This window comes from Cyphomyrmex costatus, unplaced genomic scaffold, assembly GCF_001594065.2.
Source record: "Cyphomyrmex costatus isolate MS0001 unplaced genomic scaffold, Ccosl1.0 scaffold640, whole genome shotgun sequence".
NCBI lineage: Eukaryota > Metazoa > Arthropoda > Insecta > Hymenoptera > Formicidae > Cyphomyrmex > Cyphomyrmex costatus.
In genome coordinates, this window is record NW_017280201.1 from 1,922 (window position 1) to 17,561 (window position 15,640).

General features: G+C 32.5%; 1 protein-coding gene across 2 annotated transcripts in view; it reads right to left on the reverse strand.

The window, feature by feature from the left end:
* Positions 1-8,943: 8,943 nt before the first annotated feature.
* Positions 8,944-15,640, reverse strand: part of LOC108779928 (nephrin) — a 320,256-nt gene continuing 313,559 nt past the window's right edge. The window contains exons 14-16 of one of the 2 annotated variants that reach the window (XM_018547494.1): positions 13,178-13,417; positions 10,828-10,940; positions 8,944-9,316 (exon numbers count right to left, since the gene is read on the reverse strand). In XM_018547494.1, the coding sequence (XP_018402996.1) occupies positions 9,248-9,316; positions 10,828-10,940; positions 13,178-13,417 (422 nt within the window). In that variant the 3' untranslated portion in view covers positions 8,944-9,247. Of the gene's footprint in view, positions 9,317-10,827; positions 11,126-13,177; positions 13,418-15,640 lie in introns of those variants that run through there. The other variant, XM_018547495.1, reaches the window with a different exon arrangement.

Sequence of the window (15,640 nt, forward strand, 5' to 3'; positions counted from 1 at the left end):
TGTAATTGTAACTGTAGCAAAAATGGATATATTTCAATCAATTTTTTTTTTAATTGATGGAGGATCGAAGAACGCATGTATAATTTATAAAAATCAATAGAACTAAAAAGTTCCGAGATATACAGGTTTGAAAAAAAGGAAATGTTCAGAAACATAAAAGTTGCACTGAATGAGATCCCAGGGACTCTTATAATGTGTACATCTAGAATCAATCTTATATTGAATGTTCTCTCGTTTAATGTTACCTTTATGTGTACTAAACGTGCACAGGTGAACTATACATGTGTATACGGAATACTACCGTATCTCCTGATAGTCACGAATAGTTCCATTGAATATTTCGGCGAGAAACTCATTTATGGTTTTCAATTTTGTTTTGTGTTACATGACATGCTAATTTCTTTCTGTCATGAATATTTTAGCAGTCAAAAAGACATAATGAATAAAATTTAAAAAAGTACAAAATATTTCTAATTTTCTTATTTGTGTGTGTGTGTGTGTGTGTGTGTGTGTGCGCGTGCGCGCGCGCGCATGTACTTGTACATACACCACACTTATCAATACACTTATAAAAATTAAAAACGTTTTTAAAATTATTTATTTAAACTTGTTTTGTAAAAAATGAAATTTTAAGTACAAGTTTTAAATATAAGAATATATATTTTTTAATTTCGAATGTATTATAAAATTTAATTATCACACACACACACACACACACACACACACACGCACACACACACAATTAAAAATAAATTTTTCTTTAATAACAAATAAAAATTAATTTTTTTCCGACAAATTAATAAAGAATTTCATAAATTTTTGTTTACTTAATTTAAATATTTTAATTTAATTTAATATTATTTTAAAAAGAATATCGACTTTATATACATATACATATTTTTTAACAATAAATGTTCTTACAATTATAATAGATAAAGATGCGACGCTGAAATAATGTAAATGTGATTTTGTAAACGTCGCAACTGTATATTTATGAAGCTTTAAACGATCTCAATATTTAATAAATACTAAATTATAGTTGTAACATTAATAATTATAATATAATTCTAACTGTTTGTGTTCAAGCATTCACGGAAGAGCATTGTGTAATATTTTGAAACTTTTTGGAAATTAATTGCTACCGAACGTTAAAATTAAAAAAAATTTTACCTTACTTAATTGATCATACATAAAAATTGAAAACCATAATTTCTGTATTCTTTAATTTTAACACAGACATAAGTTTCTTGACAAATCTCTAAAACATAAATATATCGTTATATATTATTATCCAACATTCCTATGCAACCTACCTTTATATAACTCATAAAAAATTGTTATATAAAATTATCCAACAAAATTTGATCTTTTTTACATTACGAGTTTTATATTGTTTTGCATTTACACTTGTATTACAAGATGATGTTGGACAATATCTATAATTTCCTGTTTTGTTTTTCTTTCATATGTCATGCCTCCCAGTGTTGGCGTTCACTGTGTTGCGAAGGTCTTCTTTTTACTCTCCGCTTATATAAAAGCTACTTTGCCTTGAATCTGTAAACCTAGCACGACATTCCGTCGATATCAAAAAAATTATAACAGTTCCATTAGCACTTTTCACAGTTCTACAGTTCCTTATAAAAATAAACAATAGTTCCACATTTGTAATATTGAAAAATTAAAAACAAAAATAAGTCGCGCGTGTGTTAATTTTGAGAATCTAGCACGACACTTTCTCCGCTAAAGTACTAAAAAAAAACGACAAATATAATCAATTTTGACAACAGCTCCAATTAGTACTACTCGAGTTTTACTAAAATATATAATATAAAAACAAAATTCAAAAAATTATTAATGCTGGTTGTTTATAACAGTTTTAACGCTAGTTCTAGTTAGTACTGGCAGAGTTCTATGCTCTGTAATCATTTTTAAGCAGAGTTCCGGCCGCTACATATTTTTAATCAATTTTTTAATCTCCGTGTCCAGCACGACACTTTCCAAGTGTTGTACTTATATTTAAGTTTTATAATTATTAGTAATTGTTGGAATTTTGTTTCACATTATAGATTTTAGTAGAACTCGAGTAATACTAATTGGAACTGTTGCCAAAGTTGATAATATTTGTCTCTTTTTTGGTACTTTAGAGGAGAAAGTGTCGTTCTAGATTCTCGAAGTTAGCATGACATATTTTCATTTTTAATTTTTTAGTATTATACTACAAATGCGTAACTATTATTTATTTTTATAAGGAACTGCAGAACTATGATAAGTACTATTAGAACTATTGTAATATTTTTATGTCGACAGAATGTCGTGCTAGCTTCACATATTTCTCTGCCTTTCTAATCCCGGTTCAGTCAGGTTTCTGAGTCAGGATATCTATTTTTTTCCGACTCTCCGCCGATCTTCGATCTTACCTTTCATGATTATTATAGCTGTAGTAGTTGCTATCTCTCCCCTGAAGATCTAATTTTCTGTTATTTGCTAAATCACTTCTGAAATGAAAAAAAAAAAAAGAATGTGCGTATATCTTTAATATTGTCGCATTCAACCGATTGACTTGTATGGAGCCATCGCGTTTTCTTTCTTGAGAAGAATCAATTGATTAAGATTATTTTCGTTGATTTCGGTCGTTTGTATCAAGTTTCACGAGAATCAGAGACCCTTTCCAACTTTCCCTGGAGCATCCTTTACGTCTTATTTGTCGGTAATATTTGGTAGCAAACAGGCCAGTGTAGCTCTGAGTCTATCGACCGCAAATACCGAATGGATGAAGGCCGGAGAGAGCAGGATTCAGGATACGGGGTTCGCGGCTGCATACAGCGTCCGTGCGGAATTTACTGGGGGTGAAGGACGAGGGGAACGATTTGGAATTAATCAGTACCGGTCTTCAGTAAATAACCGTAACGAGGATCCCTTGGTCAACTCGGCGAGCTTTCTAAGAATTCGACGAAAGACTACAACACGCATCGAGAATGAACGATAATGAAGCTCGAGGCTTTTCCGATAGCGTTCGAGAGACGTTTAGTAATTTATTTGGTGGGGTAAATTGCTACTCTTTCATTCGTGATAGATAAAAATGGAGTACTTAACTGGCTAACTTTTAATAAAAATATATGAATAAAAATATATGAACAAGATTAATAGAATGTGTTCCGCGAAATATTGTTGTATTTCCCTAATTTTTGAAGGGCTCTCAATTTCAATTTTAAATTACTTTCATAATTGTTGAATTATTTTCTATTTTTTTTATCTATAAATGTTTATTAAACGATTTTCTTATTCAAAATCGGGGTACGTACGTACATATACGTACATATATGTTAGAGCGATTTTCCATTGCATTTTTATGATGAAAATTTTGAAAGTTAGTTCACAAAAGGGAGATTGAAATAATATCGATTACATGTAAATGTTTTGTGATATGTTATATTGGAAATATTTGATATCAATTATTAACCATGTTCGACTAATTGGCACAATGTAAATGGATAGGTGGTTATATGCGCATTGTTTGCCTGCCTGTACCGTAGTATTATTAATATGTCCCGTAATATAATAATAAGTTTAATAAAATTATGTTTCGTATTACGTGCAATTCTCTCAGCATAACAATTGACAAAAGAAATCTATATTTATTTTTTTCCTTTTTAAATGTTTTAAATTGAACAAATTATTCTTTTTTAAATATATTTTAGTTGTTAGATAACAGAATTTTCGGATATATCAGATTGACTAAAAATATAATTATACAGAAATAATAAAATTAGTAAATGATTTTATCAAAAATAACAAGCTATCTTTAGAAATAATAAATTACCTAGGAACGGCAAACTGTTTGAAAATAACAGACATAATTATAATTATTCGTTAAAATATTAATAATTTATCGTTATTGTGTATCAATTATTTCCTATATAGGTAATGAATTTTCAATACGTACTTTTGTGTAATTACATATTATGTATTGTTCTATTTTCTACTGTATTTGTGATCAACTGTCAGAGAAGCTTAGTATCTAGTGACTCGTTATTTCACGCAATTCTTGGCTGAGCTGAGCATTTCTCTCGTTTTCCTGAGAGACTTATCTTCGTTTCGACTATCGACGTTAGGATTTTACCGCGTGACACTTGTAGACCGCCTAGGATCCCGTAATCCTTGTGATAAAAGAAATTAGGAGAGACGTGTCTTTGCGCAAATAGGATCGAGCGGGAGCAAATTTCAGCGGTCATCTGTAAATCCCGCATAAAGATTTTGGATTCTGTGGATATCTCGCGAACGACAGGCCGCAGACTCATTCGTCGAGAACGGAGATTGATAAACCGCCGCGCCGGCGGCCAACAATTAGCGTTTTTCCGTGCAACGTACCTCCGCGTATTATGCATTATCTTTAGTCGGTTTTGAGGTAAAACTTCGCTGACTTCCTCCTGCCGATGATTTATGTCCGCGCCGTTTAACAAAGTTTTTATTCGCAGCCGGTGTTGTAAAGATGATTTATACGCAGTTCTCAGATCTTGCAGGATTTCGTTTCGACGTGGAAAATGCTCGCATTTGATGACGGCTTTGTGGCAATTATATGTACAATAAGAATGCGTTTTTTATAATACCGGTGATTCTATGAACTTACTATATCTACCAAGTTTTTTTATGTTCCTTTGAAATATTTTGTAACAAATTTCAAACGTATGATTACGTATTGCGCATAAGATTAGAAAAGTATTTGATTTAAGTGGATAGATGAGATGGTCACAGCATCTTATAGCAGCAGCATTATTGGCACAATATTGACTCAATATATTATTTTCAACGTTTAACAAATATATCGCCAAGAAATTGCTACTAGGATATAATTTTCTTTAAAAAATTTTGTTTCAATTTTCGTTAAAATTTTGTTCTAGAAAAGAAAAATAAAAAATATTGCCCAGAAATTTTATAAAAAAACAAATTAAATTGAAAAATAAATTTTATAAAGTTTTTACTTTTACGTTCCTCTATCTCTTTCTTCCTAAATTTGGATTCTTGGTTAAATCTTTAATTCTACAATACAATGGGAGCTAAAAGGGTTCGATTATAATGACACAATTTGCTTCTATTTTGGCTCTAATAATATCGCAAATTTTCCTTTTCACTACTTTTAGTATTAAAATAGGTTGATTTACAATAGGAGTTAAGATAGTAAAATATAAATTTGTGATCACGTCTATATTGAAATTTTGCTTATTATTTAATTATTTAAAATATACCGTTTATAAATTTGGGAATTTTATATATAACTAATGTAAATATAACTATAATATAATACTGTACACTAATAAAAAATAAAAAATTAAACAATATCAAATCTTATTGTACCGTAAGAGTTTAAACTAAATATCGATGAGAACATGCTGTAACGGTCAAGCTAGATTTTGGATACTTCTAATTCATAATTTCGTGTGAATTTATATATTACGTATGTAGATTCTTAAATGCGCGCCAAAATTTTTTTCAAACTTACAACGCAAACTCTAATAAATTATTGCAGTTAATAAACTATCACGAGTTAAATTGATTAACAATCTAACAATTTTGTTGCTTATAGCATCTTGGATTTTAATAATGTTGAATAACATTAAAATCTATAAATAACATGTTAAAAATCTTTAAATAATTAATTTATATTAAAAAATTAAAATTTTTTGGGTGTTCTGAACACTCCCTACTCACATGCAAATTTTTGAACCGTCTATCTATTTAAAAATTAATCTGTTTTTCAGAATATTGCAATCTACGAATTGCATGCCGCTTTTCCATGATACCTCTATAGAAATACAATACTCTAATCTTTAACGCTAATTGTAAGATGAATTTCAAAAGGCACTCGCGTTTTCCGTGAGAGCAACTTGTCGCGGAACGGAAGTTACACGAAGAGTTTTGTGCATGTAAATGTACCACAGGTATTCGTGACTGGTTACTGACTGAGTTTGTACGCGCAAACTTAAACGTACGCGACCAAACGTGAAATCATAAAAGTTTCAGTCCACAGTGAATGTAACAGCAGTGCCGTTACGAGGCGACATCCGAGGGTCCAGATACATACATATATAAGCGAGCAAATGCTGCGGTATATTTTAATCCGTAATCACTCGAAGGATTAAACTCTCGCCTGAATCTTCTGAATTCGTTGTTTGAGTTCGGCTCTGATCCTCGCGCGACTTCTTCCGCAAACTCCTTCATTGGGGACCATTCTCTGTCACGTGCAATTCGGAACATTCGCCGATCCTTTTCATCCTTCGAGATAAATTATTTGAACGACGAAGAGTTTTCGTTTCCATTTTCAGATGTTCAGATAAATTCGTTTTGACAAAAAATAAACGCCAGTGCACGATTCTGAATGTACAATAAAATATAAATGAGGGGAACTGCGTTTTTAACATTGAGGAAAAATATACTATTTTAGTAAATATTTATTTGAATAACCAACTAAATATTTACTTAAAATAAATAAATATTTAATCAATAAAAAGATATGATAGTTAAATCAAATTAATAGTTCTTGTATCAAAGTAAATATTTCTTTGTATTTAATAAATATTTATAATAATTGGCACTATTTAAACAAATTTACTAAAATTTAGTAATTTTTTTCAGTAAACATATACTTCAAAATTAGAGGTCCTCGAATATTAGGATCGCAATTGCGTTGATTTTTCCCAGGAACACCGCAATTGCTTTAAGGTAAATGTACCAGTTAGTGGATGCAGTTAGTGGACATGACCCAATTTGTTGGACAAAGTGCTACAAAATTTCAAATATTGAGCTTTTAATGATACGATTTTAATGGTACGACTCTAAATAAATTTGTTTATAAAAGTTTAATAACGAATTAATTTAGAATCGTACATATATGAGTAAAAGTTTTATATTTGAAATGTTTTATTAATTTTGTCCAACAATTGGTTCATGTTCACTAACTGATATTTTATTTTACATTTACTTTCATGTATTTTTTCGATTTTTATCCGAGACGCATCATGTGTGCCAGTGCTAAATACATGCGTTATTTTTATTTAGACGGTTAAAACTCGATAGCAAACAACCGCATTTAAGCTGAATGTACGTTGAGAATATGGATTTGTGTTGCTACTGGTTATATGGGACTACTGTGCTTTTTATCCACCGCGTATTTTTATTTCCCGTCGTTCGGCGGTATAGGCGGAAGAGCGCATAAAACGCAAATCGACAATAGTAGGGCATAGGGGGTAGTGCACGAATGGCAGACGGTGCACTTTGCATCTTCAGTAGCCAATTACGTGCTCAACTTGAAATACGTCACAGGGTTTACTCCGGCGAAGAGAACAAAATTTACGTATCGTAACTCACTGTCATTTGTCAGACGCAAAGTATCTACCCAGATGTTCTCGATATTATCAACATAATATTGTATATCACTATTAATGTTTTCGTTATTTAAAACATTCTAACTAAAATAAATTGCTAAAAATCCGTTTGAAAATTTAGCATTAAGATTAAAATGAAATCAAGTTAGGAATAAGATTTTTTTTTAATTATTTAGGGGGGCTGAGAGATTAAATTTTGCTAATTCAAACTTCCTGTAATTTCAAGAGCTCAACTTTTTATTCAAATTTCTAGAAAATTATTTAAAACTGAGATTTAATTTTGCTAATTCAAATTTTCTGTAATTTCGGAGACTTTAATTTTTTATATTAATCTTTTTAATTATTTGAAATTGAGATTAATTTTATTCATTCAAATTTCTTGTAATTACGCAGAGTATATTTTATTTTAATTTTTACTTAATATTTTACTTCAATTTTTAAGTTTTGTAAAACAAATTTTTAATTAGAATTGAAAAAAGTTTTAAGACCAAAACGATTTAAAAGCGAAAAATTTTAATATAATGTTTCATGTTAACGTTATGTCATGTATAACTCAACCACAGTAGCGACTCTGTGCATTTAACGGTGAAATGAACCATCAAGGTACCGCGACAAAAAAATAAAACTGAAAAATTTTTAGTACGCACTCAGAGAGAGTCCTGTTTCGTAGCATTAAAATCGGGTGTAAAAGGAGGTGGAAAGATGCTGCTAGTTTCTCGCTGCGATGTAGTTACGCTTTATGCGATTTACTTCGTGATGCCGCTCTCTCGCGCTTTCGTCGCGCTTTTCCTCGCGGGATAACGCGCGCCATGTTGTCGGTGTTCGCAGGAAGAAAATGCGGATTGCTCCATAAAAGCAGCAGACAGAAGATCTTTAAATAAGTGGATCAGTTCGCGCGTTTGTGTGAAATAAACGTCGAATTCTCTCCTAGCACAATTGGTCTTTCAATTTATGGAATTAATATCTCTTTGAAAAATTTAGTGTCAAATTTTGTAACGAAAAAAAATTACTTATACTTTTTTTAGTACAGAATTCGAGAAAACTAGATTGCAGTGTAGAATGCGGATCACATAGCGAGATAAAAATATATCAAACACGCTTTCGGAATTTCGTTAAATTCGACTAAAATTAGGAATGTATAAAATGATACGATCATATATGTTGTACAATTTTTTATACAAGTTTTAATTACATATTTATGCTTATCACAGTGAAATAATTTAATATAGAATTTAGAAAAATTAGATTGTAGAATAGAATACCACAGGAAGACTAGATCGCGTTATGAGATAAAAATATATCGAACGATTTCGGAACTTCACATAAATTCCAATTAAAATTAGGAATATACAAAATTATACGTGCATATATGTTGCATAATTTTTTGTACAAATTCCAATCACACATTTATGCTCAATGAGATAAATTTTCGTTCACTCTGTATTTTATTTAATTGCTTGATGAAACTGATTACGTTTTTCTGGAAAAAAAGATTTTATACCTGCAAAGGTGTGACGATGATTTGTTATCGATGAGAATGAGACACGGGATAGAAAGGGTTGTAACACGAAAAAGTGTTTTATTTATATACAATATTTACAAAGGCGTAGTGTGAATCAAGTGGCTATATAAATGACTTTGGTACGCTTGAACGCGTGCAAAACGTGGCACAAGCGTGTGGCTCCTCCTTTCAGTGCCTCCCTGCTCCCAACCTGCATCAGCCATGGTCCAGGGGCCTCCTATACCCTGTTGAACGATGGTCGACGACCCGGAAGTTAGACGATGCAGCAGACGTCTGAATCTTTTCGTCCATCCGTCTAGACTGTCGTCCGCCCACTTCTCTTAATGTCCCAACCGGCGTTTGACCTTTAAATACAGCTCTCCTGAATGCTCCTACTGATCGACTCCGTGTGCGGCCTTTGGAGACTGTAGAATGTCTGAATAGATCGAGATGAAAATAAAATGAAGAATCCGAAAGAGTAAATGACTTCGAGGGTGGAACTTGATTGACCGTAGAAAATAAAATTATTGCCGCAAAAGGGAAATTCTTACTGAGCGGAAAGTATCGGGAAAATGATATAAAATTTACATCTTCGCGATTGTTTTACAACAGTTTGTAGCGAAATTGTTTATTTGTTAAAATTGTTTCGCTGTTTGTTGTTGCAACTATCGTAAAAGTTTCCTTTAAAATTACATCGAGAAAAGATACGCGATAGAGATTTTATATACTATGATACTGTCGCCGCTTGGTACAATATCATTGCCAGGTTAAATCGAATTTGGAAGATATTTGTCTAGGGTTTAAAGTTGAAAGACCTGTCTTGGCAGAGGTATACTTAGAAAAATGTAGAAGCGACGACCAGGAATTGAATTCGATCCATTCGAAAGAAACTTCTCTTATTCGCTAGACCAGCATAGAATTTTTGTGGCAGATGTCCCCTCCCCCTCCTTCTCTTTCTATTTCTTTTTCTTATGATATTTTTGTAATAGAATATGCATATATCACCAATGATGTATTTTATTTCAAATTTCCGATGCCGTAACTGAAAGTCGAAATTGAAAAATTCGCTTCAGAATAAATAAACTGAAAGCAATTTAGGTTCCTCGAAGGTAAATTACACGAAATTTCTATACAAGATTCATATTCTCCCATAATATAGTATATATCAGAAATTATTAGAGAATAAAATTTAAGAGAAAAGCGCGCTTTGCGACTTATTATAATGCATCGTAAAGAAAACATTGACAAGCGTGAACTTTCGAGATATACTTTCACGTATATTTCGACACGATTATTATGTTCATCCATTATTCGGAATAAGTATGTCAGACGCAACGAAAACGTTCTCCGTTCGCTAAATCTGGTCTGCAAGAAAACGGCGATAAGCGGAATCGTAAAGCAGACTGGATCGAATTCGAAAGTGGTTTTCTATGTTAGGGGCTATCGGGGAGTCATGCAGGTATACGCGTTCGTCGTAGATCGCTTTAAGATCAGAGGTTCCCAAATTCTGCCCTCCTTTGAATATTTTAAAGATCTCTTATAGATATTTTAAACGTCTTGTTCTATCTTTTAAGAAAATGTCGCGGTAGATATATAGAATCGATACAAAAGTACAACATTTTTTAGAGAGTTTAGTAAAACTTTAATTTTTTTATACATTACAAAATTTGATTATATGCTTAGTACTTAAGGAACAAAATACATAACTTTCTTTGTTTTACCATTAAAATTAATAGATAAACAAATTGAATAATGAAAGAAATCCTATATAATTCTAGTTAATCTACATAGTTATATATAATATACTCATAGCGTTAATTTCTTGCTTCAAAAATCTTTATTTAATACTCAGAGATGTGCTTTTGCGTTTCTCTTAAGAGGGGGCAATTTCAACAAGGGGGTCCGCGGTTTGGGAACCAATGCTTTAGATGAAATCGGATTACTCACGTTCGGCGATGCTCTCGGATAATCAGAATCTTCTAGGACGTCGTGGGACATCTCGCGTCCTTCCAGCTGACGTGGTCTTCGTGGCAGGGACCCGTAACGAGGAAGCTTTCTGTCTGAAAGAAGTCCCAGGACGCGGACTTAGCGTCAATCGTATAATCGGTTTGAAGTAAGCCCGCGGATTTCACAAAGTATTTTGAACTTCTCTCGGCAGCAACTTTAACGGCGCTCGTTCCTTTCTCCGTGGACGGCATTCCCTCGATCGTTTCTTACCGTTTTGTTTGTTGAAGCCGCAAGTTCGCTACTCGCGAAAGAGAATTGAGGATGCCTTAGATACAGTACACTGCTGCGCATGTTGCGGGAAGAATCAAGAAACCGCCAGAGAACTAAGTTTATCAGTGATAATTAATTTTAAAAAAATGACAAACCACGTTTTTAATCTTTCAAATCTATGTTTGCTAATAAGCGAATATTTCGTTTAAAACTGCGACTGTTATTAAATTACTTTTGCTCAATTATTTTTAAATTTTATGACATGTTAAATATAATTATCGAGTTTTAATTTCAATAAAGTATTATTTGTAAAGTATGGAAAGTCGTGTGTATATACCATAATTATTGAATTTTAAATTCCGTAAAGTAGATTCGAGGAGAATTGTTTGAATAAGTATAACGGAAACTTATTTTCCAAGATATTTCGTGAATTCATTCTACGGATTAAGTATAATTACTCAGTTTTAAAGTACATTTGAATCTTGTTCAATATTAATTAAATTGTAACAAAACGTCCTGTAGATTTAAATTTTCGCGAAGGAAATGAGACCGATTTAGAAATGAAAAACACTGCCACTGCTGCTATCTCTTTTGGAATTTTCTGCGTTTTTTTATCGCATGAATTACCATATGTGTTCCCTGCATTTATGCATATATATGCATGTATTTTCTGCTCTACGTGTATGCATCTGTCGATATGGTGCGCTAGTACCGTTCGCATATTGTATCTGTATGTGCAATTTCCTTGAGAGTACCGTTAACGCATGCTACCCTATCTAAGGCAAGACCCGATATTCCTAAAATCCTCGTACAAATGCGCCAGTTCCATCAGTCTAAGTAGAAATTCACCGAATGAGATGGCCGGTTATGCCCTGAACTATATGCCTCTGTTTCTTTCTTAAAGCGGCGCGCTTGTAAGAGCTAAATGTAAAGTTCTGACCGATTTAAGCGATTCGATCTTCCGTCGTCTGACATATATAATAAATTTTCTCGCGAATTACTACTCGCGTTTTACTTACAGTAAAAAACAGGCAATTTAACAGCTTCGAAAACGTTTTACTAAGAGTAACAAATAGGCAATTTAAAAAAGCTGATGGAAATTTATCCCAGAATATTATATGTATAAATATTTTTAATAATTTTAAATCAATTTTTGTTTATTCTGCTTCTTACATCTAGATTATAGGATAATAAAAAGATTTAACCATAAAGTTTTGTTTATCACATCATTATCCTGATAACAAGCTGACGTTCTTTGTTGTCATTTTGACGTAAAAATAACATTAAAGATATCATTTTGACGTCAAAATGATGACAAATAACGTCAGCTTGTTACCTTCGCAGTAACATACATTAAAAGAAAAACAAATTTTAGAATTAGAGCTACATCTTATTAAGTATCGAAAAACTTTACACCTCAAAAGATCTTTATCGGGTGGTAAAGTAAAGATTGTTCACCCGTGAGAAGCTGGCCCCCCAATATTAAAAAATCGATTTTTTTTTTCATGCATTCGTTTGCTCATCGTTTGCTCACGAATGCTCAGTTGGAATTTTCGTTTGTTCACCCTTAATTCAAAAGATATACGAAAATTATGTTTTGGGGGTCCAACTTCACCCTAGCCCCCTAATATTAAAAAATCGATTTTTTATCTAATATTGGGGGGCCAGCTTCACACGGGTAGATTGTTCTATTAGTTGCTTGGGTGAACTTATCCGTAGAAAGATAAGCCAGCCATTGTTGACGAATTCCTGAAGCACCTCAAAGCTAATGATGGGCCAGATGAGTGTTAATTATTATTTTTAGTATTTAAGTAAGATAGAACTAATATTCCGAAATTTAGTTTTTTTGTATATATTATTAATGATTTAATGAATACTTAGTGATTAAATTTTTTGTCATTCTGTAAATAATGCAATACTATAACACGTTTGAGATCAAAGAAGAATAAAAAGAAATCTCTCTCTAATTCTGAAATTCATAATTTAATAAATTCATAACTTTTCGAAACGCCTGTTAATTACCTTTAGTCTATCTATATTTTACGGAACTCGTTAGCAGATACACATTAAGTAAGTTTACCAGTGAGATGATTGGTCAAGGCCGTCGTGGGTATAAGATCCGGATTGCCGTCCTCTTCCTCGCCCTTCCCCGCAAAAGTCGCGATGTTGGGCTGCTGCGGCGGCTTTGGTTTCGCCGGGGTGGCCGCGTGTCTCCTCCAGAGTGCCATTAGCACACCGGTTACGATTAACCCCAGACCGGTCGCCGTGCCACCAAGTCCAATCAAGATCGGTGACATATCGGTCGAGGATGTCGATTCACCTACAAACGAAATCTCTACTAGTTCCTCTATTTATTTATATAATATAAATAATGTATGGTGATCGACAATCTTTTCTTAGCAATTCTCTATATATAAGGGTTGTATAAATTTAAATATGTTTTATACAATCACATGATAGCGTATTTCTCTAGTATATTACCATCATTATTATCAGAGAAAATGCATGCACGCTCTGCTTATTCATTACGGATGTTATTATTATTGTTGCAACCACTATTGTCTACCTTCAAGAAGATAGCCTCCATTGTCAGAATTATAATGTAATTTATAGAATTTTGTGACTCTTTTTTAATGACTTCTGTAGCTGTACACTCAAGGTTTAATAATTAAGTGTAAAAATAACGTGAAGATATGAGAGGTCAATGTTGATCGAAAATTGATCGCATTTTTTCTTATTTTAATCGTAATTAATGTTCATTCTTATCAGGAATTTTCCTTTTGAATTTCTATAAATCTGAAATTCCTTAAAAAAGTTTACGCAAAAAAAAAAAAACGATTTTGTTGAAGTATTTAATGCTAGATACAGATCCGAAAATAATTTGTTAAAATAATAATGTAAGACGCTCTTGATTGCTAGAATATAAACATTTTTTTATTATTACTCATATAATACTATTATATGTGAATTTTCTATATTAATTATTATGATCATACTGCAAAACTATATTTTCAGATCTGTATATAAATTTTTAAATATTTCAGCAAAATCGTTTATTTTGTGTAAAATTAAATATGTTATTATTATAATTGACTATAAATTCTGAAAATGCAAAGCATTATAGATTTTATCTTATTAATTATATTATGTAATTCGTTATTCTCTCTTGGTAAATTATTTCAAGTGATATTTCAACTAATTTTGAATAAATGATTAATATATCTATACATAACTTAAAATTATTTTTCTTTGATATACATACCTAAACTCTCATCAAGATTATCTTTTAATTTTATAAATAAATACATTCCTCTTTTCAATTAATTAATTTATATCTATCTATTTGAATATATTTCCCTATTGTGTTTCACGACAAATTGCTACATTCGTACACTCGCTTAAGATTTCGTGCACTCGCTGCGGTCAGCCACGGATCAGACACGGCCCGGGTGTTCCAATTTACCTGTCCGACATTCCCCTCTGCAGACTCCTACGCGTCGGCATGAACGTAATCTGTTTCCAATTAAGGCGCGGCGTCCGTAGTCGATCGTTTCGAACTTCGTGGCAGGTTGCATTACGGTGGTCTAACGCTGCGGCTGATTTGTGAGTCGCTCGTTCCACGCGGTAGAGGCAAGAGGAGCGGCGCGGCGGGTGGTAGAGAACTGCAGCAGTGGATTAGGAATAGCTCCGGCTCTACGGGAAGGACGCGCCCGACACCCGCAGTCATTTCCGCGCCATCGTTAATCATTCGGCTTAAACGCGTCACGGATAAGTGTAAGCGCGTGTGTACATCGGACACCCTGAAGTTACCGTTTCTCTCTTTCAGCCGAATCGCCTCTGCCGCTGACTCGCCTGACAAAAATCTAACTAGGGAGCATTTCAACCGACTAGATTTCAAAAAGACTCGAATGCCACAATGTTAAGTTCACAATGCTAAATCATACTCAGTTTGAGTTATTTTTAATCGTTTTTATAGATCACCAATGTTCCTACTCAATGCGTCGTTAATTTAATTAAAACACAATGGAGTTAAACAATTTAAGTTAAGAAAATGTATTAAATTTGACTCAAAAATTTAGTTTATTATTTACTAAGTGTATATGTTAATATAAATGTTGTTTACTTTAAAACTAACTACAGAAATGGATTGATTCACATTTTGACATAAATGGAAATTAAGAATAACAAAATGTTATTAAAAATTTTAAACTCAAAGAATTGGATTGCCATTACATTTTTAATAGTGAAGGAATACTCGGGATATTCGGATCATATGAAGATCGCATGAAGGTAGACGAACTTTCTGTAATTTCGAAGATGTTGCACTTCTGTGAGATTTTATCTGGGCTCCTTACGTGATAAAAATGAAAAAATTTCAGGAATTTTTTCTTACCGCAACGTACTTCGAAAGTTTATAAGTGCTCTAATTTAGCACACTTCGCGGCTAAAATTTTATATTAAGATTCTGTTAAAGTTCAGTTGAAATTAACCGAAGATTGTAGATATCACACGTTCCTAGTTGCAGGATTACGTAGGATAATCC